The sequence below is a fragment of the Budorcas taxicolor genome, chromosome 16 (genome assembly GCF_023091745.1).
Source record: "Budorcas taxicolor isolate Tak-1 chromosome 16, Takin1.1, whole genome shotgun sequence".
NCBI lineage: Eukaryota > Metazoa > Chordata > Mammalia > Artiodactyla > Bovidae > Budorcas > Budorcas taxicolor.
Genome location: NC_068925.1, coordinates 44,938,926 through 44,965,695, shown reverse-complemented (window position 1 = coordinate 44,965,695; position 26,770 = coordinate 44,938,926). Strand labels below are relative to the sequence as shown.

Below are 26,770 nucleotides of genomic sequence, written 5' to 3'. Positions count from 1 at the left end.
TTGCTGTCTCGCATATAGGGTCATCATTACTATCTTTCTAAATTCCATATACATGTGTTAATGTACCATATTGGTGTTTTTCTTTCTAACTTACTTCACTCTGTATAATAGGCTCCAGTTTCATCCACCTCATTAGAATTGATTCAAGTGCGTTCTTTTTAATAGCTGAGTAATATTCCACTGTGTACATGTACCACAGCTTTCTTCTTCATTCATCTGCCGATGGACATCTAGGTTGCTTCCATGTTCTAGCTATTGTAAACGGTGCTGCAATGAACATTGGGGTACATGTGTCTCTTTCAATTCTGGTTTCCTTGGGGTGTATGCCAAGCAATGGGATTGCTGGGTCATATGGCAGTTCTAGTCCCAGTATTTTAAGGACTCTCCACACTGTTCTCCACAGTGGCTGTACTAGTTTGCATTCCCACCAACAGTGTAAGAGGGTTACCTTTACTCTGCACCTTCTCCAGCATTTATTGTTTGTAGACTTTTTGATAGCAGTCATTCTGACCTGCGTGCGATGGTACCTCACTGTGGTTTTGATTTACATTTCTCTGATAATGAGTGATGTTGAGCATCTTTTCATGTGTTTGTTAGCCATCTGTATGTCTTCTCTGGAGAAATGTCTGTTTAGTTCTTTGGCCCATTTTTTGATTGGGTCATTTATTTTTCTGGTATTAAGCTACATGAGCTGCTTGTATATTTTTGAGATTAATTCTTTGTCAGGTGCTTCATTCACTATTATTTTCTCCCATTCTGAAGGCTGTCTTTTCACCTTGCTCATAGTTTCCTTCATTGTGCAAAAGCTTTTAAGTTTAATTAGGTGCCATTTGTTTATTTTTGCTTTTACTTCCATTACTCTGGGAGCTGGGTCATAGAGGATCTTGCTGTGATTTATGTCAGAGCCACTCCAGTATTCTTGCCTGGAGAATCCCATGGACAGAGGAGCCTGGTGGGCTATGGTCCATAGGGTCACAGAGTCAGACATGACTGAAGTGACTTAGTGTGCATGCACTCACATGGGGTTATATCTAGTTCAGGTTACACTCTGGATCCTACCGCTTCCACCACTCCCCCATCCAAGCTGCATCCTTGCATTGAGTTCCTAGCTGGTCTCTGGCTACCAACAGCCTCTTCTCAAAACAGCAGCCAAGAGAGATTCTGTTAGAAAGGAAGTCAGGTTGTGTTCTCTGCATGCATAAAGCCCTCTGCTTGTTTCTCATGACACTGAAGACAAAATCTGAAGTTCTTCCTTGTGACCCTCAAGGCCTGGTGTGCCTGCCCTCTGCACACCTTGCACCACCTCCCTCCACAGCCTCTTCCTCCTCCTGTTTGTTCACCTGACCTGCCACCCATGCTCACACCTCAGGGCCTTTGCACATCCTGTTCCTTCTGCCCAGGACACCCTTCCGTTTGAATACTCACATGCTTTTCTCCTTTGCTTCCTCCAGGTCTCTGTCCATGTATCACTGTATCTTTCCTCACCACCTTCTCCCATCCCTTTCTCTGTCCTTGCTACTCTGCTTCATTTTTCTTTGATACTTATTACCTGGCCCCATGTTAGATATGAACTTGGGCAAACTCCGGGAGATGGTGAGGGACAGGGAGGCGTGGTGAGCTGCTGTCCATGGGGTTGCAGTGAGCTGGACACGACTTGGTGACTGAACAACACAACAGTATTAGATATTCATTCAGTCAAGGCTTGTTTGTTGAGCACCTGCTTTGTTTCAGACAACGTTCTAGGCATGGAGCCTCCCATCTTGAACACAATAGATAGAAATCTGTGTCCTGAAGCTCACATTGATTGTTCAGAAGATTGTTACAATGGCTATATGTCTTCCTCATCAGACTGTAAGCTTCTTGAGCACAATGATTTCTACTTCTATAGTATGTATGTTGTTCAGTTGCTAAGTCATGTCTAACTCTTTTGTAACCCCCTAGACTATAGCCCGCCAGGCTCCTCTGTCCATGGGATTTCTAGGCAAGAATATTGGAGTGGGTTGCCATTTCCTTCTCCAGGGGCTGTTCCCAGTCCAGGGATTGAGCCTGCGTCTCCTGCATTGGCAGGAGGATTCTTTACCACTGAGCCATCAGGGAAGCCCTATAGTATGTATATGTATAATGTATATAGTAGGTGTCTAACAAGTATTTAGGGAATGAATTCCAGCCCTAAAGCACCTAATTTGGACTTGGCTTTCCCAAATGCTCATTAGCTGAATATTTGCAGGCCACCCCTCAGGTTGGATCACTTCTGCAGTTGTCTGTCTTATAGGTTTCATCAAGTTTTGCCAGCTTCCACCTGGGGAAGATGCTTTCTGGCAGAGTAGGTGGAACATTCTCTAGCTTTCCCAGGCGCCAGTTCCCAGTTTTGAATCATCCACTTTATTGAGGTTCTCGGAGACTAAGGAACAAAGAAAGGGTCTCAGGGAGCCCACGCTTCCCTATGGGGGATTAGCAGGTGCTTGTGGGATGGGTGAGAAAGCAACTCAGATATTTATGAGCACCTACTGTATACATGTATGTCTCCTCTGGTGGCTCAGTGATAAATAATCTGCCTGCCAATGCCAGAGACACGGGTTCGATCCCTGGTCTGGGAAGATCCCCTGGAGAAGAAAATGGCAACCCACTCTAGTATTCTTGCCTGGAGAACCCCACGCACCGAGGAGCATGGCTGGCTACAGTCCATGCGGTCGCAAAGCGTCGGGCATGACTTAGTGACCGAATCAATCAAGTATATACGTATATAGGCCTGGAGCGTGGCCCTTTGGGGCCCATTTTTCCGTGTTTACCAGGAGTGAGTCTGGCCCAAAGGGGGTTGTGGGAGAAGGTAGCACCTGGCATGAGAAACTGAGGTCTCTCCAAGTCCAAGCTATGATCGGGAACATAGACACACGGGAACGGAGAAACTCCACCCACGAGAGCAGGTTTGCATGCGGCGGCAGGTCCAGTCACACTGTGCATTAGCCTGGGGCCTGCCTGGCCTGGACCAGCGCCCTGCGCTGTGGCATCACCATGGCTGGCAGGTGGGCGCCAATGTCATCGATGGGGAGTGAGCGGGCGCTGAGTGCCCTTGTAACACACAGTAGCCTCTGCCAGTTTGGAGTGGCCTCGGGGTGTTGAGCTGCTCCGTAAACAAGCCAGAACCTGGAACTCCGGGTGTTGTCTCTCCTCAACCTGCCTCCTTCCTGGAGTGGGGGATGTGTGGATGCAGGGTCTGGTGACCTCGGTTCTCATACATCCTCCTCCTCCAACCAGTGGCACATGTGTGCGTCTGTCGATTTGTCTCCTCCCCGCACCACATCACGGATGCAGGCACAAGGATGCAGGCACGCTTTCTGGATTCCCCCAGAAAAACTCCATCCACAGGTGCCGTCTCAAAGCAGCGGGACTGCCAAACCACAGCTCTGAGCTCTTTCTTTCCTAGGAAAGGAAGGGGGATAGGGTGGGGAGTGGAGAACTCAGCTCTAGAAGGCTCTTTGCTCCTTACTAAATGGCAGTCCACTCCAGGACTATTGCCTGGAAAATCCCATGGACAGAGGAGCCTGGTAGGCTACAGTCCATGGGGTCGCAAAGAGTCGGACACGACTGAGCGACTTCACTTCACTTCACTTCATGAGGCTTTTTAGCCCTGTCTCACTGTGTCACTCTGGCTGAGGGGCCTGGTTCTGCCCGCTGGGTCTCCACAAGCTCTGGGTTCCTCTCTGCCCTACGGCCCTTCCCACACCTACCTCCTGCCATGTGGATTTTGGAGAAGTGCATAGTTTTCATCCATTTGTGTTTTTTCATTTGTTGTGACATTCACGTAACCATTTTCAAGAGGATGGTTCCATGGCTTCTAGTACCTTCACGATGCTGTGCAGCCACCACCTCTGTCCAATTGTAAAATGCTTCACCACCCCCCCCCCCATAAAAGAGACCCTGACCCCTTAGCCTTCACTCCCCATTCCCCTTCCCCTGGCCCCTGGCAACCACCAGCCTGCTTTCTGTCTCTATGGGTTTATCTATGCCGGCTGTCCCATAGACGGGAGCACCACTATGTGACCTTTTGGATCTGCCTTCTTTCCCAGCATGAAGGATTTGAGGTCCACCCATGCTATGACAGATGTCATATGTCAGTCCTTTTTTCCTGTTGATGGCTGAGTGACAGTCCATTATATATGTTTTCCATTTGTTTATGCCATCATGCATTGATGGACATTTGGATTCATCCATTTATGGTTTTGCAACAGCAATAGGACAACAGTAAGGAACTCTGAAAGAAAGGGAAGCTCATAAACTCATCACTCGAAACATAGAAACAATTTTTGCTGCTTATTTTCCTCTCTGTTCACACATGTGCCTGTATACTTTTTTCTAGACTTTACTAGCAGGGCGGATACAGTTGTGTCCTTCCTTCCACTTAAGATTGTTGTTCATTCACTAAGTCGTGTCCAACTCTTTGTGACCCCATGGACTGCAGCACGCCAGGCTTCCCTGTCCTTCTCTCTGAGTTTGCTCAAACTCTTGTCCATTGAGTCAGTGGGTGATTCCATCCAACCATTTCATCCTCTGTCACCTCCTTTTCCTCTTGCCCTCAATCTTCCCAGCATCAGGGTCTTTTCCAATGAGTCGGGTCTTTGCATCAGGCGGCCAAATTATTGGAGCTTCAACTTCAGCATCAGTCCTTCCGATGAATATTCAGGGTTGATTTCCTTTAGGATTGACTGGCTTGATCTCCCTGCTGTCCAAGGGACTCTCAAGAGTTTTCTCCAGCACCACAATTCAAAAGCATCAATTCTTCAAGGCTCAGCCTTCTTTATGGTCCAACTCTCGCATCCGTATGTGACTACTGGAAAAACCATAGCTTTGACTACATGGACCTTTATTGGCAAAGTGATGCCTCTGCTTTTTAATACACTGTCTGGTTTTGTCCCAAGGAGCAAGTATCATTTAGTTTCGTGGCTGCAGTCACTTAAGATAGCAGACCTTTTCCCTTGCCCCTCGTACAGTGATCCTTTCAGCTAGCATCTTGGACAGCTGTGTCCATCTCCATAGATGTGCCAGCTGGGGAGACCCCTTCCTGCCTCCTCACCTCATCCCTCATATGACCAGCTGGCACCATGGGAATCTGGTGCCCAGACCCTTGTGCTTGCCTGGAAGTTCAGGATGAATGTATTCGCCACCTGTGGGTCTGCTGTGGTCTCCCTTGTTGAGTTATCAGCTCAGGTGTTCAGGACTTTCCAGGCTGACAAGATTGGAGGAGGAAAGCCAATAGCTTACAAGAGGAAGTTTCTGCAGGCCATTGTATCTTTAAAGGATATTTAAGTCCCTTTTTTTCACCAACTGGCCTGTGAGGCCCAGGGATTTGCTTCTTCCTTGGCATCCTGTTGAGTTCCATGAAATCTCATCCAGGGAACCATGATTAGGTTGCACTAGGAGACGCACTGCCCCATTCCTTTTAGAATCTTGCTGCCCAAGTTCACTGGCTGTGGTCCATTCAAGGTCCAGTGGACAAACCTTCAGCCCAGTGAGTGCAGAAACTTGTGAGCGCCTTCAGACCCCACAGTTCCAACAGCAGGAAGCCTGATGGTAGGTTACTTTCACACTGGATTTTCTTCTTCTAAAAATAGACAGTGGGGTGGGAGGTTCTGAGGTCCAAGATTTTGAGGGCAATGAGAGGAGAGGTGGCCATGAACTAAATGGGAAGACACATAGGAATTCCCTGGCAGTCCAATAATTAGGATTCCTTCCAATGCTTCTTTTGCAGGGGGCATGAGTTTGATCCTTGGTTAGGGAACTAAGATCCCACAGTCATGTGACACACCCCAAAAAAAGAAAAGTTACCAAAATTGTGATAATGGAATATTACATAGCTACTAAAGCATAAAGTTGATGTAGGCTGGAGCTAATATATTATGACTTAGAAAAAGCAACTTGGGTGTAGTGTGTGTGGTGTGATCGTTTGCTGTGAGTGGACAGTCCCTGTATCTGTGCTAGAGTAAGAGGGTGATATTTTATTTCTCTGTGATTTCTTATGAGCGTGGACTTCCCTGGTAGCTCAACTAGTAAAGAATCTGCCTCCGATGCAGGACACCCTGGTTCAATTCCTGGGACAGGAAGATGCCCTGGAGAAGGGATAGGCTACCCACCCCAGAATTCTTGGGCTTCTCTGGTGGCTCAGATGGTAAAGAATCTGCCTCCAGTGTGGGAGACCTGGGTTCGATCCTTGGGTTGGGAAGATCCCTTGGAGAAGGAATGACTACCCACTCCAGGATTCTGGCCTGGAGAATTCCATGGACAGAGGAGCCTGGCAGGCTACAATCCATGGGATTACAAAGAGTCCGACATGACTGAGCTACTTTCAAAAAAAAAAAAGAGCATATATAACATTTGAAATATTTCAAATCAGGACAGAACAAGAAATTTTTAAAAATGATAGTCATCAGTCCAAGCTTGTCAGTTTTCAATGTGGATTTGAGATTGCAAAATCTTGAGCTGTAATTCCTTTAAACTAGCAGTGTCCTAATCTCTGGAGGGCTCATTAGAATGCCGACCCCAGCCCCAGCATGCCTGATTCAGGAGATTAGGGTGGGGCCCAAGCATTTGCTGTCTCTAAGGATGACAATGATCTATTGATCCAGGGACCCTGCTTTGAACCTGTGGCTTCCCTGGTGGCTCAGAGTCTGCCTGCAATGAAGGAAACGTGAGTTCATTCCCTGGGTCAGGAAGATCCCCAGGGAAGGGAATGGCAACACAATCCAGTATTCTTGCTTGGAGAAGTCCATGGACAGAAGAGCCTGGTGGGGTACAGTCCATGGGGTCACCAAACAGTTGGACACAACTTAACGACTGAAGAACTGTCTTCTTAAAGGGAGGTAGGAGAAGGCAGGGAGTGGCATGTATTAAACACCTACTGTGTACCCCCGATGCTATGTGAAGTGCTTTAGCTACGCCGAATGCCACTCTTCCCCCTCCTTTTACACCCTAGGTGGTTTGAGAGCATCACCTGAGCCGACAGGTGGGATAAGCAAACACAGGCCCCTCTAGCTCTCAGCAGCCAACCTCTCGAATCTCTCTGGGAACTGATTCCTCTCTCAGCCTCACATCTCTCCTTGGCCTCCCTCCTGCTCATTCCTCCTGGAGGGACATGGGGTGACCTATGGGGCCACTCTCCGAGGTGACCTTTCCCAGTTGGCACGTCCCATTGGAAGAGGCCAAAGTGTCACCTGCTTGCACTCAGGTCTCTAGGCCCTAGAGCCTGGACGTGGTCAGGCTTCGCTCTGGGGTTACCGATGCAGGCGAGTGGAGTTGCCCTAGGCCTCGTCACAGGCCACACGGAGCTGGAGTGAACAGGTGAGCATGTGTGCTGCAGGCAGCCGGTGCGGAGAGGACCCTTGTTTCCCCGGGGAGCCTTGTCCCAGCGCTCACCTGGGGAAAGGTGAACCCCACCTCTCTCGAGGCTGGAGCACACTCCCTGGGACCAGCAGTCCACCAGGGTTTGTGGGCTTCTGCCACCAGCCAGGGTGAGGCAAGGAGGGACCCACATCCCTGAACCTTCCCCCTTGGGCACCCGTGGGCTCTCCCCTGGGAAGTGGCTGTGACATTGTCCTTCACGCTCCCTTCCTGCCCTCTTCCCACGGACACCCCTCCCCCGTCCAGTTCCTGCATGGCCCGGGCAGACCCAGTGTGACGGACTGCCCAGCCTGAGTGACACGGGAGCCCCACCATCCAGACTTCCTCCCCACTGGGCATCTGCTGCTGTCTCGGAAATCTTTCTGGAAGGTCACCGTGTGTCATTGTCACTCAGCTCCCTCCCAGGAGCAGAGCTGCTCATGTGAACAGAGCCGTTGTCATCATAACCTCGACTCAGCTGCAGCCGTGACTTTTTTTTTCATGATTTTTGGTCTCTGAATGAATGTGAATGTTGTTTCCCAGAGGCCAGGCTCAACTGATTCGAGCCCTTTCTGAAAGTGCCATGAGTAATCTGGGTCCTTCCGTAGGTGTTTACGGCAGGTGCATCTTTTGGTCTTTTGAGGTCAGAGGCTAGAGCTCCAGCCCGTGTGGGATTTTTCTCTCCAGAACCACTCATCAGAACTTTCCAGAAAGGTCCAATCCTTTTCATTGATTCTGGGGGCAGACGCTGACTTTTCTAGCCCTGCTTGAGCAAGAAGACAGCTTTCCTGGATCTTCCTGGGTGTCCCTCCTCAAGGCTATAGGTGCACGGAGTAGAGGTGGTGATGGCCACATAACATGGCTTTTGTCCTGCAGTTGGTGGCACCTTGGCCCAGGCTCTGTGGTCAGGCTTGCACGGAGCACACCCTCCCTGGGTGCTCCCACCACCGAAGCGTGTTCTTGAGCCCTTACTCACGAAGCACAAACCCCAGTTAGCAGACAGAGCGTGGCAGCCACTCAGCCTGGCTGCAGAAGCTGTGTCCTAATCTAATAGCCCATTGCTCAGGCCTCCTTCTCTTGCAAAATCCTTGTCTGCAACCAGTGCTGTGTGAGGTGGGGAGGCGGAGGGAGGGAGCTTATTTGATCTGCAGGTGAAAGGAGGCTTTATAAATAGGTCACCTTGTTCCACATCCTGAATTTTATTCTTTCCCCATCACGTGTTGAAACAATGGTTTTACTGTTCTGGGGGCAGTCGGACGCACTGAGGGGGAACTGAGCTGAAAGCGAGGTTGGGTGTTCGCCTGCCATGCCACAGTGACCGCCTCTGTGTGTCCCCTGCCTCCCCACCCCATCCCATCCATTTGTCACCTATCACCTTGGACGTGTCTCCAACAGAGGGTATTGCTCGCTCAACAAACATTCTTTGTCTTTAACAACGAAACAAAAGGGTAATTTTTAGCAGTTCCAGTTGATCCGAAAGTGCTTTTTTGGAAGGCGGAACTGCGGAGCTGCTGATTTAATTGAAGGGACAGTGTCGCGTTCCCAGCAGGTGCTGAGGGCACTGTCCCAGCTGCGTCAAGGTTGGTGGCCTTGCCCCTCTCCAGCCTTTGCCCCCTGGAGGTCCTCCTTCCTCATCCCCCAACCTGGCCTTGGCAGAGCACAGAACCCCGTATAGCCACCATGGCTGGGTCTCCCATCTGAGGATGGTGCAGGTCTTTTCTTGTTTGGAGCCCATGGAGACAAATTGTTGTTTTTCAGCCGCTCGGTCGTGTCTGACTCTTTGCAACTCCATGGACTGCAGCATGCCAGGCTTCCCTGTCCTTCAGTATCTCCCAGAGTTTGTTCAAACTCATGTCCATTGAGTCAGTGATGCCTTCCAACTGTCTCATTTTCTGTTGTCTCTTCTCCTCCTGCCTTCAATCTTTCCCAGCTTCAAGGTCTTTTCCAATGAGTCAGCTCTTCGCATCAGGTGGTCAAAGTATTGAAGCTTCAGCTTCAGCATCAGCCCTTCCAATGAATATTCAGAGTTTATTTCCTTTAGGATTAACAAATAGCTACCCCCGTTTTTCTGGGAAAAAATAAAATTCGAGATGTAAAAGCAGTGCAATTAGAAGTCTTGGGAAAACTTAGTGTAGAAATACTGTTCTCTTTTGGGGGGGATGGCTCCAGAGCTGTAACTGGGAATTCTTGTCCTGTATTTTAAATGCCCTGCTGTCTCCTTCATGTATATCTTCCTGGGTAAATTAAGCATTTATCCTGTGTTTGCTTTATAAGAAGTGACACACGTGGAAAGACTTTAGGAGTTGCTTTGGGAACAACTTGCTCTTGTGAATAGTGTGTTAAATCAGTATTTGTCCACCTTTTTATTCTTTTTTGTGTGCTTAAACATCCTTTTCATTGCAAAACAGAATACATGCATTGAATTTTTTTTTCAATTCAAAGAGTCCTTAAAGTTAATGCATTCCAGGATTAACTGTTGTGACAGTTTTGGTGTTTATTCTTCTAGACCTTTCTCTATGCCTACAGACAAACGTGCAGAGATAGCATTAAAAATTCTGTTCTTACAAACACCAGTTTGTGCTCAGCATGTTTTTCTCCAATTTGTTTTTTAAAATATAACAGTGTCATGTTACATGTTACGTTAAGTCAGCACATCTGAGGGGCCACCTCCTTCTCTCCACGGCTGCTGGAGTTCATGGTGCAATGGGCATCTTTGCCCACACGTCCCTGTGCAGGCCTGTAGCGTTTTACAAACAAGACCCCTGGAAGAGTGGTCAGTGGGTGATTGCAGCATGTTTTACACCTGACTGGAGACTGTTACGTGGCACCTATATGCCGAGAAGCATGTCCCAGGTGGAGTCTGTCTGTCTGGGATACGTGCCCACACCTGTACGCAAACAGCCTTTTCCCCACATCTTCTCCTGTTCCTTGTGCCTCCCACAAGGCTCGCTGGTCCCTCTGTCACCGACAGAAGCCTGTTAGCATTACTTTCCTCTTGCATAGTGAAAACCGTGGGCGTATCCAACCGGTGTTCTCAACCACGTGTGCCCAGGAGACAGGTATCAGTGTGCCCTTCCCTCCCGCTTCAGAGAGGATTGCTGCCTTAGATCAGTAAAGGCTGGGTACCCTTCCCCTGGTCCAGGTCTTGGATTCCCAGACAGTGGGCTTCAGAGATGCTTCTGACTCCTCCCCTCTCACTGGGAGTCACTGTCCAGCTCTGGGCTTCCTTCCTGGCATGTCCTCCAATTCTGGATCTAGTTCCCCTGCCCTCTGAGAGCTGAGAGCCCACCTGGAGGAGCCCAAGAAGCTGGAGGGAACGTGCTGTGTGAGGCTTTGGTCTTCCTCTCAGTGGAGAGCTGTGGCTCCCAGCAAATCCTCTCCGAAGCCAGGCTTTGGGATAGGAGTGCTGTTCCCCAGACTCTAAGCCAAGAGCACGTAATTGGCTGCTGGTGGTGACAGTGGGAGGGGTTCATCCACTTAGCGCTGGGGGTCCACCTGGAATTCCATTGTGAATGGGCAGCTCTGGTGGGTTCTTAGAGTCCTGGGCCACCCCGTCCCAGGAAAAATACTATGTGGAAGGCTTTTGCCCATTAGACTGTCCGAGACACATCCCCTTTCACAGTGAACCATAAGCTGACTTTTATCCCAGCAAGGATGATGGGTGTGGCATTGGGTGGGAGGGGCATGTTCATGGTAGGTGGAAAATGTCCATCAAAGTCAACCACAGGGCTTTGAAGATGTCCCTCCCCTCTGTTCCAGAGCTTTTTTTTTTTTTATGTTAATTTTTAATTTTTAAAAATATTTATTTATTTGGCTGTGTCGGATCTTTGTTGCAGCACTTGGGATCTTTAGTTGTGGCATGTGGGATCTTAGTTTCCTGACCAGGGATTGAACCCCAGCTCCCTGCACAGGGAATGTGGCGTCCTAGCCACTGGACCACCAGGGAAGTCCCTATCTCAGAACTTTTTATCTCATTCACTCTCCTGAAAATAAATGCAGACTCCATGAAGCCTTGCCAGGCTTCTAGTGTGGCGTGTGTGTGTGTGTGTGTGCACGTGCGTGCGCGTGCGTGCGCGCACGTGTGTGTGAGAGCTGTATCCCTCTGTGTCCCTCCTCAGGGGAAAGCGAGTGCATCTGCAGTGCCAGTGTGTGAATCGCAGTGTCCCCGCCTGTGACTGTGACTGCCCACCACTCCTGCTTTCCCCACGCCCACCCCCATACCCCCCAGGGCATGAGAGGAGATGGAACCTTCACAACCACGTGCTCTGCTCTGATCCTGGGGACGGGCTTTCCTCTTTGACACCCACCTTACAGAAGAGCAAACTGAGGCTCAGGAAAGCATCGGATGAGTCTCAGGCAGAGGGCTGAAGATTAGAAGCCGCAGGAGCAGGGCTGGCAGAGGAATGATGCAGAGTCTGGAGGCGAGGATGGGAAGGAGCCTGGAGGGAGCACCCTGGCAGGCCATAGTCCCAAAAAAGAGGGCTAGTGGGTCCCTGCGGCCACATTTGAAGGTAGACAGGAGATGGAGAGCAGGCAGGTGGCTGACTCGGACAGACAGCTGACCAGCCGCTGAGAGGTTACGCTGTCTCTTCTGACCCCTCGTTCTTGGGCTGGGCTGACCTTGCTGCCACATGATTCCTCCCAGCAAACATCTCGTGCTTTCCTGCTGCCGTGATCCGTGTGTGGGGTTGGCCGACTACCTCCTGGTCTGCTCTTGTAAATAAAGATTTATTGGAGCTCAGCCAGGCTTCTTTATTTATGTGTTGTCTGTGGCTGCTCTCAGGCGACAAGGCAGAGCTGAGGAGTTGCACAGAGACTCTTGGGCCCACAAAGCCTAAAGCATTTACCAGCTCTCCCTTGACAGAGAGTTTGCTGATCCTGGTCCGGCTATGTTGTTCAATCACTCAGTCGTGTCCGACTCTTTGCGGCCCCATGGACTGCAGCACTCCAGGCTTCCCTGGCCTTCATCATCTCCCCGAGCTTGCTCAAACTCACGTCCATTGAGTCAGTGATGCCATCCAACCATCTCATCCTCTGTTGTCCCCTTCTCCTCCTGTCCTCAATCTTTCCCAGCATCAAGGTCTTTTCTAGTCATTCAGCTCTTTGCATCAGGTGGCCAGAGTATTGGAGCTTCAGCTTCGACATCCGTCCTTCCAATGAATACTCAGGGTTGATTTCCTTTAGGACTGACTGGTTTGATCCAGCTACAGTAGGGGTTGCATGTGTGCACAGGCCCAGATGTACTAGCCCACGAGCTCCCTGTGTCCCTCTCTACCCCTCTCCCCTGACCACCCTATCAACCCTTCCCTCTCTCCACCTCTGACTTGACCTCAACCTCCTTGCTGTGGTCCTTTTCCATTCCCACTCATTTCTCCCCAAGTATTTTAAATTAATGTGTTGGAAGGACTTTCCCACCACCACCCTTCCTTCCCAGGTCTGCTCTCCCCCAACCCCATCCCTAGCCTCCCCCTCATTCTCTCCACCTGCTCTCATGGGTAGGCTGGGGTGGGATCTTTGACCCCATGAGATTGAGGGAGAGAGGCCCTTCCTGCTATGAGGCTTGAGCCAGCTGACAAGAGGGTGATAGGCTGGAGGGTGAGAAGAGTAACCTGCTTGCTGAGATAAGGAGGTCCAAGCACTCCCACATGGGCACTTCCCAAGAGCCTGCCTCCCAGGACCCCTGGCCGCCTTGAGGATGGGGCAGCTCTGGGGATCTTCTCCCAGCTGATGAGAGGAAGACAGCTCCAGGGCAGCCAGAGACCAGATCAGAAGCCAGTCTCACTGCAGATCCCTCCCGTCCTCCTGGTCCTGTGGGTCCCTGGGTGCCCGGTGGGGAGGCCAGTGGTCCCAGGTCGCCAGATCTTCTGCAGCCAGTCCCTGCCCTCGTCCCCTGGCAGATGCTTCATCTTGCACCTCAGAGGGAAAATGACATGCCAACTGCAGCCCCACACTGGGCTCCCTTGTGTTGTCCTTGTCCCAGGCACCATCTTGCTCCTGGGAACAAGTGACCCTGTGACGCTTCTCCAGCAGCCAGGCACCCATGGCTTCTTGCCCAGCTCCTCTGTGTCCTCGTTTAGTCCTGTTTATGTAGCCAGGAGTCTGTCTGCTGCCTTGTCTGGTCAGTCCTGGGAGAGCGTGAGAGCATGCACGCTCAGCCATGTCCGACTCTTTGTGACCCCATCTACTGTAGCCCACCAGGCTCCTCCATCCATGGGATTCTCCAGGCAAGAATACTGGAGTGGGTTTCCATGTCTTCCTCCAGGGGATCTTTCCTACCCATGGGTCGAACCCATGTCTCTTGCATCTCCTGCACTGGCAGGTGGATTCTTTACCACTGAGTCACCTGGGAAGCCAGTCCTTGGAGCGTATCCCCCAAACTAGGCAGCCAAGAGTCCCTCCCATGGACCAGGGGAGTGGGAGGTAGGGGTTGTGATGGCAGGAAGCACCCTCTCTCTTGAGTGAGGCTCAGGAAAACAAAACAGCTCATGATTTCCCCTTCCTCAAGGTGGACATGGGGACTGGAGTTGGGGTGGTGACCAGAGTCCTATCTGTCCCACATTTCACCCCCTCCTCCCAGTGCTGCCGATGGAGAGGACAGACTCTCCCCTCCAGCCTGTGGCTCTGATCTCCCTTAAAGGACACAGGGATGGTGTAGCCTGGGCAGAAATGAGTCGTCTTGGAGTCGGACTTCTTTCCCAGATGGGCTGTGGGGACTGGAGGAGCCAAACACTAGACATCAGTTGAAGAATGTGGGTGGGAGAGGATGGCTGTCTAAAGGTGGGTCCAGAACCACCCAGGGGTGGCAGTGAGGGCCTTGTACCCACCTGATTCTGGGCCAGCTAGGTGGGGGCATTGCTGGAGCCACTGGAGCCACTGAGTCAGGAGTTTTATGCCCACCCTGGGGTTCCCTTTCCTAGTGTGAACTGGTGGTACATCCTCGGAGGTGGCTGTGCTGGAAGAGAGAGGAGGGACTGGGAATCAGCATCTCAAACGGTTTCTGCTGCCACGCAGGGATTCAACTGCCCTCCAAACAGCAGGTGCTGGGAGTAAGCCTCCCATTGCTTTGACCAGAGAGGAGATGCCCACTGCCCTGAGCTGACCTTGGGATCAGGCCAACTTGGCTTTCTGCCCTGAGAAACAGTGATGAGTTGGCGAGCCTCAGGCTGGACACCTGACACAGTTGGGCATAACACCTACCCCCAAGCCGACCTCTCCACACAGACATCCAGGTGCACAGCCCCCTCCTTTATGCTAACCTAGCTGCAGGACAGAGGGAGTGTCACTCAGTGCAGAAGCTCCGGTCTGCCTAGAATCAGATGTGATGGGAGGGACATGCCTGTATGATATATGAACCTAGTGGGTTTCTCCCCTTCTCTCTGCACCCCCAGCTCACCCCCCGTTTCTCCTTCCATCCCCTAGGCAGTACCGGATGCTCCGCATCACCTAGCGCCTCCCTTAGGAGTGCCATCCCAGCCTGATTGGAAACTGGAGAAGCGGCCCCGCCGTTGATGAGTTTGTCTTGGGCGTTGGTGACCAGGTGAAACGGGAGGCCGACATGGGGCAGAAGGTCACCGGAGGGATCAAGACGGTGGACATGAGGGACCCCACGTACCGGCCCTTGAAGCAGGAGCTCCAGGGTCTGGACTATTGCAAGCCCACCCGCCTGGACCTGCTCCTGGACATGCCTCCCGTGTCCTACGACGTCCAGCTGCTCCACTCCTGGAACAACAACGACCGCTCACTCAACGTCTTCGTGAAGGAGGACGATAAGCTCATCTTCCACCGGCATCCGGTGGCCCAGAGCACGGATGCCATCAGGGGCAAAGTCGGGTACACGCGCGGGCTGCACGTATGGCAGATCACCTGGGCCATGAGGCAGCGGGGCACCCACGCCGTGGTGGGGGTGGCAACAGCAGATGCCCCCCTGCACTCCGTGGGGTACACAACACTCGTGGGGAATAACCACGAGTCCTGGGGCTGGGACTTGGGGCGCAACCGGCTCTACCACGATGGCAAAAACCAGCCGAGCAAGACATACCCAGCCTTTCTGGAGCCAGACGAGACATTCATTGTCCCCGACTCCTTCCTGGTGGCCCTGGATATGGACGACGGGACCCTGAGCTTCATTGTGGACGGACAGTACATGGGAGTAGCTTTTCGGGGACTCAAGGGCAAAAAACTGTATCCTGTAGTGAGTGCCGTCTGGGGCCACTGTGAGATCCGCATGCGCTACTTGAATGGACTCGACCGTAAGTGTCCTTGGCTCTGCTTTTGGTGGTGGTGTCCCTGGCCTCCCTGTGCCCTGCTGGTCTTAGCTGGGCCCAGCTAAAAATTTACAGTTGTTGCATTTAAATGTCTTTAAGTAGACACCCGAACTTTCAGATCCTCAGACTCTTGCCTTGCCTCTGATTAGATGGGATTTCTAGCTAGAGTCTGCAGATTGCATGGCAGCACCTCATGGCTGGATGGTGGATGGACGGATGGATGAATAAGTAAAGGAGTGCATGGGGGGGTGCGTGGGGGGTTGAGTAGATGGGTGGGTGGATGGATGGTTGAATGAATGAAAGGATCAGTGGATGGACTTTGACAGATGTGGTTTGTTTCTGGTTGACCTGCCTCCAGGTTTGATCTGCAGTTGATCACCTTCTAGCACAGTAACCATCATATTATTGAGCTGGGCTTTGCGTCCTGGGGGTACTAGGGCTGCCCACACAGTGAAAGCCAGCGACCTCTCATTCATTCGACAGCAGATGCCCCCTGTACTCCATGGGGTACACATGTTTCTCTTTGGAGCCCTCCGCTGCCCATCTTTCCCTTGCTGCCCCTGGCAGGCTCTGACAGGGTGAGGGCAGTGAGCCCACAGCCACGTGGGGTGTCCACCTCACCTGTGTAGCCCAGCACTGTAAGTCCTCCTGGTACTCCTGGCAGGTGTGCATCCAGCAGGTAACCTCCCTGAGGAAGTTACCCAGACCTGGTCTAGGGAACCAGCAGGGCAAGTTCTGTGAGTCTGTGTCTCCGCGAGTCAGGCTAGAAGGTTCACAGCCACATTTACCCTATGCAGGGATGGGCAGGGATTGGGAGCCCGGGACCCAGGGTCTCAGGGGACCCTGGCCTGTAGTCCTGCTTATCTCTTCCTAGTAGAGAGTGGCCACAGCCCCAGGGAGTTCCATGCCGTCCCCCTTTTTTTGTGACATTTATTTATTTGGCTGCACTGGGCCTTGGTTGTGGCATGTGGTGTCTTCAGTCTTCGTTGCAGCGTGTGGAATCTCTAGTTGCAGCATGCGAACTCTTAGTTGCAGCATGTGGGATCTAGTTCCCTGACCAGGCATTGAACCCTGCCTCCAAGCATTAGGAGCTCAGGGTCTTAGCCACTGGACCACAGGGAAGTCCTTTAATGCCTGCTCTGTGCAGACAGATGAGTGAACTGTTGGGTCCAGGCTTCTGAGACTTGGTCTCTCCAAGAACAGGGCAGCCCTGGCCCCTCTGGAAACAGGTCCATCGGTGCCGATGCCGGGAGTGCACGGCTTCACTGCTCACATTCCCAGCTCCGGGACAGAACACAGACCTCAGAGCAGCCAGGAGGGGCCTGTTCCCCCATGGTGAATCAGGGCGTGCACGAACAGAACTGTTTCCCTGCCAAGTCAGGACAAGGCTCGACGGTGGTTCTGCCAAAGCAGTCCTGGAGGCCCAGACGGGTATGATCGGTCAATGCCCTGTCAGCTCTGCATTAGATGGGAGGTCAGATGTCTTTGCAATTTTTCTTGTTTGGGAAACTTAAAGGGATGGAGGTGGAGGGGAATAGCATGGGTATGTGTTATGAGAAGCCCACCCCTGAGCTGGACCCCGGGTGGAGGAGGGAGACTGGAAGTGCCCAGAGGCTTGAGCCCCCTCCACACTCTTGGTGTCTGATGAGGACACTCCTCTGTCCCCACCATAATGCCAGGCAGTGCCAGGGCCCCGTTGGCTTCTTGCCTTCTACTCTCCTAATCAGACATGAATGGGCCCCATTCTGCACTGCTGGCTAGCTTAGGAGGATCCAGATGGGAAACCTGTGAGGGTAAGGCAGCAACTCCAGCCGCTGCAGGGTGTTTGAACTTATGTCCTAGAAGGGTCACTTTGGCTGCTGTGTAGAAATGGACGGTGGGGGCAGGAGGGGCCACCAGGAGGCCAGGGAGGAGCCGTGATGGTTGTCCAGAGGAAAGGTGGGGGTGGGGACGAGGGCCAGGGTGGGCACCGTGGACGTGGGGAAGTGACATTTGTGATGCTCATTTAGCATGTCACAGTGACTCTGCAGGTCTGGAGACAGGACAGTGGTCAGTGGAGTTGGAGCTGAAAGCTCCAACCCTGGATGAGGTCACCAAGGAAAGGAAGGAGGAGAGGGCTGAGGCTCAGCCCTGGGGCGAGTCATTGTTTAGGGTGGATGATGAGGAAGGAAAAGTGGAGTAGCTGAGGGGCTGGGGGGAGGAGGAGTGTTCTGGACACCAAATGAAAAAAAGGACAAAGTCATGCCAAGTCAAGTACCCTCAGCCAAGTCAAGTACACTCAGCCAAGTCAAGTACACTCAAGACTTGTCCATCAGCTTTGGCGGTGAGGCGATCGCTGGTGACCCTGACGAGGGTCATCAGGATAGGGTGGGTTCAAGAGCCTGAGGAAGAGGCTGGTACAGAGAGGAGGGTGGTGTGGTTATTTCCTGGGAGAACAAATGACCAGAACAAATGACCGCCAGCTGGGAGGCTTAAAGTAACAGATGTGTCATCTCAGTTCAGGAGGCCAGGTATCTGAAACCAAGGTGTGGGCAGGGTCAGCTCCTTCTTAGGGCTGAGAGTCTGTCCTGTCCCAGCACGCCTTGGTCTGTGGACGCATCACCCAGTCTCTGCCTCCGCGGTCATGTGGCCTCTGGCTGTGACCTCTTCTTATAAGGACAGGGTTCATCCGACTCCAGGATGTGTGAGTGCTCACTCAGTCGTGTCCGACTATTTGTGACTTTATAGACCGTAGTAGCCCACCAGGCTCCTCTGTCCATGGGATTTTCCAGGCAAGAATACTGGGGTGGGTTGCCATGCCCTCCTCCAGGGGAGCTTTCCGACCCAGGGGTAGAACCCGGGTCTCCTGTGGCTCCTGCATTGCAGGCGGATTCTTTACCGCTGAGCCACCAGGGAAGCCTTACTCCAATGTGATCTCATGTTAACCAGTTACATCTCCAAAGACCCTGTTTCCAATAGGGTCACATTCTGAGGTTTTCAGATGGACTTGAATTTGGTGGGAGGGGTGCTGTCCCACCCACATTTCCTTCCCCTCCCTGGGCTGCTGCCTTCGGGGAAAGATGAGGCAGTAAGAGACAGAGCCCAGAGTTCAGATGGTGGATGTCTGTCAGGTGAGGTCAAAGGGCACCCAAGTCCCCTGCCCAGGAGGGTTTGCTTTACTCCCCAAGGCAGCTGAGGAAGAAGAGATGTCAGAGTCCACCCAGGGAACAAGGTGTGACAGGCAGAAGCCCTGGCCAAGTCTGACCAGATACATCTTCTTGGTGTCAGACCTGGACCGGGCTCTACAGCCTTCGAGCAGTCTTCTTACTGCTCCCTGGGTCATCTGGAAAGTCCACTCCCTCCTTCTCCACCCAGTCCCACTTCACCCGGCTGCCCGGTGCTGACCTCAGCAGGGAGCAGCTGTTTGCAGAGCGGGTCAGCCAGAGTTGTCAGAGTCCTGTGCACCCCCTCCCCCGCCTCATCCCACCCTGGGTGCTGCAGTGGGCATTTTGTCCTCCTAGTCTGCCTTCCCCCGAACGCCAGGTGGACCCTCCCTGGAAGAGTCCCTGTCCCAGTGCTGGGACCCTGGGCTGAGCTGGCCTGGACAGGGCCAGAGCAAAGGCTGTGTGTCCTTGCGTGACCTCCACCACTGTCCAACCACCTCTGATCACAGACCACTTGTTCTGACTCCTCCTTGGGGCTCAAGGTCTCTGGGGCTGAGGCTGCAACCAGAGGGGCTGCTGTGTCATCTTGCTCTTTTCTGGGAAGAAGGGGCAGCAGTGGCCACTGAAGGGGGGAGACAGGGCCCAGCTTGGCTCCTAGGCCTGCCCACCCCACGCCCTGGAGATGCAGGAGGAAAGGCCTATTTTTTTTTCAGCTGTGCTGTCTTCGTGGCTGTGAGGGCTTTCTCCAGTTGCAGTGAGCAGGGGCTACTCTCTAGTTTCGGTGCTTGGGCTTTTCATTGTGATGGTTTCTCTTGTTGCAGAACACAGGTTCCAGGGCACGGTGGGCTTCAGCAGTTGCAACTCTAGAGCACAGGCTCAATAGTTGTGCTGCACAGGCTTAGTTTCTCTGCAGGATGTGGGATCTTCCTGGATTAGGGATCAAACCCGTGTCTCCTGCGCTGGCAGGTGGATTCTTCACCACTTACCCCAGGCCTATTTTTTTTTTTAATAGTTATTTGTTTGGCTGCACCAGGTCTTAGTTGTGGCCTGTGGGATCTAGCTGCCCGACTAGGAATTGAACGTGGGCCCCCTGCATTGGGAGCATGAAGTCTTAGCCAGTGGACCACAGAGAAGTCCTAGGAAAGGCCTATTTTCAAGCAGCAGACCAGCTGTCACTCAAAGGAGAGTCCTCCTGCACCTCTCCCCCCAACTTTTAATGGCGCCTCCCATTATGGAAGCATTTCCTTGCAGTTCAGCATTTTCAAATTCTCCTTTTTTTGGTTCCCAGGACCTGGGAGCCGTGAAGGTGGCAGGTGGAAACGTCTCTGAACTGGGCACTTCCTGACTTGAGATATACATCCTTGACCTCACAGACCCAAAGTCCATTCACCACCCATGGACTGGACACAGAACCAGGCTCTGGGGCTGCGGGTGGACATCTCTTGGAGAACTAGGAGGTGACCCTGGCCATGCATGTTAAAATAGGCCACCAGGTGGTTGCTCGTCCTGGAGATGTGGATGTGGGCACGTGGCCTTGACCAGTTCCTTGTCCTTCTGCCCCCGTAAATAGCGCCGGCTTCACTTCCTGATTCCTGAGCCATACTCCATGCGGATGGAGCCAGAATCAGACCCTACAGCCAGGCACTCCCCACCCTGGGCAAAAGGACTGAGGTCGGGAAGACCTTCTGGGTCCTGGTAGTGACCAACCAGAATCTGTGGGACAGATGTTTTTCCTGGCATGATGTCCACGTCCATCTCTGGAGCTTTGTGTTCGGTTTCTGCAATCAGACCAGGACCCCGGGCATCATAGTCTTGCCTTCTGCAAAATCAGCAGTGGGTGGGGTGGGGGTGAGGATGACCTGCTGTTTAGAAACATTTCTTCCTGAGGGTGTTTATGAGCTGACTTGATACCCATTTAGCCAAGAGGTAGGGATGGGAACTCCTTCTCAGCCCTTCCCACGGCCCAGCAGTCTCTCCATCATAGTCAGTGGCTTGCGAAGCTTTCTCAAGTGCCTTCAGACATGAGGGGAAGCTCCTCGGGCTGAGCCACATCCTTGAAGGAGGCAGTGCTGGAGGAGGATGGAGGAGAGTTTCTGAGTGGAAGCATGCGTGCTCAGTTGCTTAGTCATGTCTGATTCTTTGCAACCCCATGAACTGTAGCCCACTAGGCTCCTCTGTCCTTGGAATTCTCCAGGCCAGAATACTGGAGAGGGTTGCCATTTCCTTCTCCAGGTGACCTTCCTGACCCTGAGATTGAAGCTGTGTCTCCAACATCTGCTGCATTGGCAGGCGAATTCTTTACCACTGCGCCTCCTGGGAAGCCCTCTGAGTGGAGGAGAGGAGCCCAATTCCCCACTCAAAGGCTCAGAGGACCACTCGCTCCTCATCCTGGCATTGCTGGCCTTCAGGAGCTTGGCCAGTGGGACTCTGGGGAGCATCTGGTCCAGACCCCTCGTCTTGCATCTGGGGAAGCTGAGGCCTGGGGGAAGGGAGCCATTTGCTTGAGGTCAGGCTGCTATGCAGGTGAAGCTGAGGGGCCAGGTCTGGGGACACCGAGGCAGGTCCAGTGAAGGAGACCAGGTCTCTGCAGACCAGCAGGTGGGATGACTCCATCCTGACCCACCAGGAGTCTGTGGGATCCTTGACCCGAACAGATGGAGCATCGTTTAGTTAATCCTTCCTCCAGGAAAGGCCCTGATTCGAAGCTTTCCATGAAAAACATCTACCACTTCCATCCTGTCTCCTGGGCTTCCCTGGTGGCTCAGACAGTAAAGAATCTGCCTACAATGTGGGAGACCTGGGTTCACTTCCTGAGTTGGGAAGATCCCCTGGAGGAGGGCATGGCAACCCACTCCAGTATTCTTGCCTGGAGAATTCCATGGACGGAGGAGCCTGGCAGTGTGGCTGCATGGGGTCTCAAAGAGTCAGACATGACTGAGCAACTGACACTACTGTGACTGTCCTGTCTCCTGGGACTGCCCAGAGGAGATAAAGAGCCATTGTTTGTCTTCTTTTAAAGCCTGGAATTTCATAAATGCCCTGTCAACACTAAGATGTATTCTTTTTTTAAATAACAGCTTCACTGTGATATAATTCACATGCCTTGCAATTCACCCATTAAATTGCACCGTGCGGTGACCTCTAGCTACTAACAGCTGTGTAGCCACTGGTGTGGTCTTAGAATACTTTCATCATCACCAAAGGGAACCCCTACTCAGTCATTCCCTGTTTCCCCAAAAACCACCAGCCTTAGGATTTGGTCTTCAATCACTGAATTTTTATTTAGTTTATTTATTATTAGTTTATTATTAATTTTTATTTGTTAGTATCCGGTTTGCCGGATCTTAGTTCCCTGACCAGGGATTGATCCCAAGCCCTCGGTAGCATAAGCACCAAGTCTTAACCACTAGTATGTGATGTATGTGAAAGTCACAGCCGTGTCCAACTCTTTGTGACACCATGGATTATATAGTCCATGGAATTCTCCAGGCCAGCATACTGGAGTGGGTAGCCTTTCCCTTCTCCAGGGGATCTTCCCAACCCGGGGATCAAACCCAGATCTCCTGCACTGCAGGTGGATTCTTTACCAGCTGAGCCACAAGGGAAGCCCAAGAATACTGGAGTGGGTAGCCTATCCCTTCTCCAGCGGATCTTCCTAGCCCAGGAATTGAACTGGACCACCAGGGAATTCCCAATGACTGAATTTTTAAATATTCTTTTTAATATTCTGAGACACACTGGTGAATATTAAAGAACTTTCATCTACTTTTAAATTGGTGGAATGGGATCTCAAGGGAAATGCTGGGGTTTTCTCAGTGTTTTGGTTTGACCTTTTGTTTTGTTTACAAGGAGGTTTGGAGAGACTGTGGACGAGGTCACAGATCCACTCACTTTAGCTCTTTGTGCATCCAGGACCCCCTGGGGGGGGAGACACCCTCCCCACCGCCCCAGCCGTTCATGTGTGCTCACCTGTACCTGGCTTCATGGGTGAGAGCAAGGAGGAGTCATCCAGGCATGGGGGGAGAGGAGATAAGCAGAGCCCATGACAACTCAGCAGCCTCTGGGGCCTTGGAGGGCATGACTTTCTGGTTCCTTCTGGAGCAGAGGGTTTATCTGAGATGCAGGCTGTGTGGAGCCTCTCTTGCAGGAAGCTAGATCTTAGGCCCTTCCAGGGACACGAGGGCAGAGGTGCCCTTGCAGGCTGCTGCCAGAAGCCCCTTGGGATTCAGGTTCCTGACGCAGCTCTACCATGAACTGGGCCCCGACTGCAGGGGTTTGGATCCCAGCCTATAATCCTGGCACTTCGGTCCCCTCTGTACCTGAGTGCCCTCAGCTGTAAAATGGAGAGGAGAACCGTCCCTGTGAGCAGTCGGGTTAGCACAGAATGAGTCTCCTCCTGAAAGACCGAGTAGGGTCTGAGACTGGATATATGCAGGGGAGAGCCCATGAAGAGGGCCTCAAGTTCAGTGGCTTAGAGCTAACCCTGATCCTAACCCTTGATCCTTGTCCTGCCAGTGGTGTGGCCCTGGGAAAGTTATTTGGACTCTATCCCTCAGTTTAGCCACTCCAGTGTTCTTGCCTGGAGAATCCCAGGGATGGGGGAGCCTGGTGGGCTGCCATCTATGGGGTCACACAGAGTCGCACACAACTGAAGTGACTTAGCAGCAGCAGCATCCCTCAGTTTCCTCATCAGTAAAATGGGGATGATGATCATGGTATGTATCTCCCTGTGATTATTAAATCATTCATAACAGACCATCATGGGGATTAAACGAGGGCTTACAAGGGGGCCTGGCCCAGTGAGTTTTCTGTGTTGCTACTGCTGCTGCTAAGTCGCTTCAGTTGTGTCCGACTCTGTGCAACCCCATAGACAGCAGCCCACCAGGCTTCCCCCGTCCCTGGGATTCTCCAGGCAAGAACACTGGAGTGGGTTGCCATTTCCTTCTCCAGTGCGTGAAAGTGCAAAGTGAAAGTGAAGTCTCTCAATCGCGTCCGACTCTTCACGACCCCATGGACTGCAGCCCACCAGGCTCCTCCATCCATGGGATTTTCCAGGCAAGAGTACTGAAGTGGGGTGCCATCGCTTTCTCCTTTCTGTGTTAGCAATTAATAACTCATTTAAAAGGTAAAATGAGACAGAAATCAAACCAATATTATAAAGCAATAATCAATGAAAAATAAATAAATTTTTTTTAAAAAAGGTAAAATGAGGGGAACCTTTGGTGGTCCAGAGGTTAGGACCCCACGCTTTCACTATCGAGGGTCCAGGTTCCATCCCCTGGTTGGAGAACTAAGATCCCATAGGCCACTGTGCATGGCCAGAAAAAAAAAGTAAAAGGAGTTAATTTGTAGTCATCTGGGTATTAAAACTAGTATCAAAACTTCCATGGTGGTTCAGTGGCAGAGTCCAAGTTCCCAATGCAGTAGGGCCTGAGTTTGATCAACCAAGACCCTGTGCAGCCAAATAAATAGATCAATAAACATTTTTTAAAAAAACATCTAGTACCAGTCAGTGATGCTATTGCTGCTGTTGTTGATGTTTGCTCTCAAACCAGCCGGAGCTGTACTAACAGGCGTCCTCTCTCTCCTCATATCCTCAGCGGAGCCCTTACCCCTCATGGATCTCTGCCGTCGCTCGGTGCGCCTGGCCCTGGGGAAGGGGCGCCTGGGTGAGATCCACGCGCTGCCACTGCCCGCCTCCCTCAAGGCCTACCTCCTCTACCAGTGATGCTCCACCTGGGACCGCCAGCACAACCAACCCCCGGTGCCAACTCACTGAGCCACCACAGCGCCACGAGCCTTGGACCGGCGTCCGAGGCGTGGGAGGGAGTCCCAACTTCCTTTTCATCCTCCTTGGCTGCCCCGCCGGACACAGACGGCTTTGGATACAGGCCCTTCTGCTCTCCTTCTGGACCTTGGCAGAAGTCCCCCGCATGCCGTATCACAGCCCCTCCTTGGAAAAAACACAGAGGATAAACTGCTCCCCTGAGCTCTGATCAGCTCTTGGGGTGGCCTGGGTGCTCCCGACACCTGCTGGGACCCCCCCCCCGGTGCCGAGAACAGATCCAAGGGGTGCGAAGAGGTGCTTAGATGAGGGCCAGCGCTGGCCCAGCAGGGCAGCCACAGTGGACGAAGCTCAGGATGTCAGAAGCTCACCATGGCCACCGAGGCAGAAACCAAAATGGGACCTTCCCTAGGCGCATGAGCACCCAGCATCAGTCCTGGCTGCCGGTGCCTCCATACCCTATATTTATTCTTTTAACAGTAACAAAAGCCATTTATTTATTCCATTTAGAAAGGACACTTTGTTCGGGTCACTTCTCTCTGGAGTGTTCTGTTGCTTTTCTTCCACCTGCCCCTTCCTGGCATGTGTGTGCCTCACCTGGCCCTTGCGCTGGGTCATGTTTGTGATGTGTCCCCACGTGGGCACAGGGGACCTCTGTGTGGGCCCCTTGATCTACAGTTTCCAAGGGGCTCTGCTCCTGAGTGCCCGAGCGGGCCCCTGAAAGGGCACCTCACGTGCAATAATGAGTGTCTTAGGGACCTGTCTGCAAGGGCGGTGGCAGCTCCCTGCATCCCCCCAGACAGCCACTTGTCACTCAGGCTCATCCATTTTTGCACGTGGTTTTATTTTTTTAGTCTTCTGTGGGGTTTTTTGGTGTGGGTTTGGTTTCATTTTCGCTTTCCTACCTGAGATTTGCCACGTGAATACTCGGAAGCTCTGGCTTCCCCTGTCGAGGACCTGCCGAAACAAGACAGGGGGATGAGTGGGTCTGAGAGGCCAGGGGCAGGGCAGGACTGGGGAGACCAGAGCAGAGTTGTGTGTCCTCAAAGCCAGTGCCTGTCTCCGCTTGGTGCCCCTGTCCGGGCTCTGGGCTGAAGTGGAGCAGCCTCAGTTCATCACGGTGCCCCAGAGCTGTGGGGTGGGGCAGGGTGGGGTGGGGTGGGCAGCCTGCAGTGGGGGGGAAGCACCTTCCCTTGCACAACTCCCCCACGTAGCAGACCCCAGCACCTGCCACCAAGTCACCTTTTCTTATGTCTTGAAGTCCACCCTCTTAGAATCTGCCTTCTGTTCATTTCTGTGCAGGTACAATAGATGACTTTATTTGTTTAAAATGTTTAATATATATGCATATATATTTGTCCATAAAAATTATGTTTTAAACAGCTGCTGTAGGGTACCTTAAAAAAAAAAAGTCTTCCAGTGGAGTATATTTTTTAAAGCACAAAATTGGTGCCAAGACTGGGTGAGGAATGTAAATTTCCCCTTGCTATTGGGAGGTTTGTTTTTCCCCCAGTGGGTGGGAGGAACCGAACCTGAGACGTTTAAAGACTGTCCTCACTCCTGTTTCAGGGTGGGCCATGTTCTGATGAATGTTACACATGAGAGGGTCTCATTAGACAGATCCCAGCCTTATCGCCTTGACCCAGTCGTCACCCACAGACGCTGGACAAACCCCTGGGCTCCTTGTCGTCCCTCTGCACCCCCGACACCCCAGCTCCCCGAACCTCAGCCCCATCGGTCTTTCCTCTCAGCCCAGAGCCTTGTGGCCTGTACAGTTTTGAAACTCCTGTTCTATTTTATGATGGTTGATAATAGTCAGTAACCTAATAAAGGAAAGTTTATTACAATACAAAGGCGCTTTGGAGTCCCTCTTTGAGCTCTGTGCTGTGCTGTGCTTAGTCCCTTCAGTCATGTCCGACCCTTTGCGACCCCATGGACTGTAGCCTGCCAGGCTCCTCTGTCCATGGGATTCTCCAGGTGAGAATACTGGAGTGGGTTTCCATGCCCTCCTCCAGGAGATCTTCCCAAACTTTGATCTTTAGGGGAAGGGAAAGGGCATGACAAACCCCTCCCAGGTCCATGGTTTTCAACAACAGATAATGGGGTGACCCCCCAGAGCCCTTGGTGGAGGGTGGAGTGTCAACAGGGGTCCCAGATGGAGGAGGAGAATCCCAGAGGCATGATCCTAGAACATCCCCATCCTTTTC

At 52.2% G+C, this 26,770-nt stretch overlaps 1 protein-coding gene across 1 annotated transcript in view; it reads left to right on the top strand.

Annotated features, from left to right (window-relative positions):
• SPSB1 (splA/ryanodine receptor domain and SOCS box containing 1) overlaps window positions 1-25,713 on the top strand; it is a 69,974-nt gene extending 44,261 nt beyond the window's left edge. The window contains exons 2-3 of the mRNA XM_052653794.1: window positions 14,791-15,620; window positions 24,379-25,713. Of these exons, the coding sequence (XP_052509754.1) occupies window positions 14,927-15,620; window positions 24,379-24,506 (822 nt within the window). The 5' untranslated portion in view covers window positions 14,791-14,926 and the 3' untranslated portion in view covers window positions 24,507-25,713. The remainder of the gene's footprint in view (window positions 1-14,790; window positions 15,621-24,378) is intronic.
• The last annotated feature ends 1,057 nt before the right edge of the window (window positions 25,714-26,770 follow it).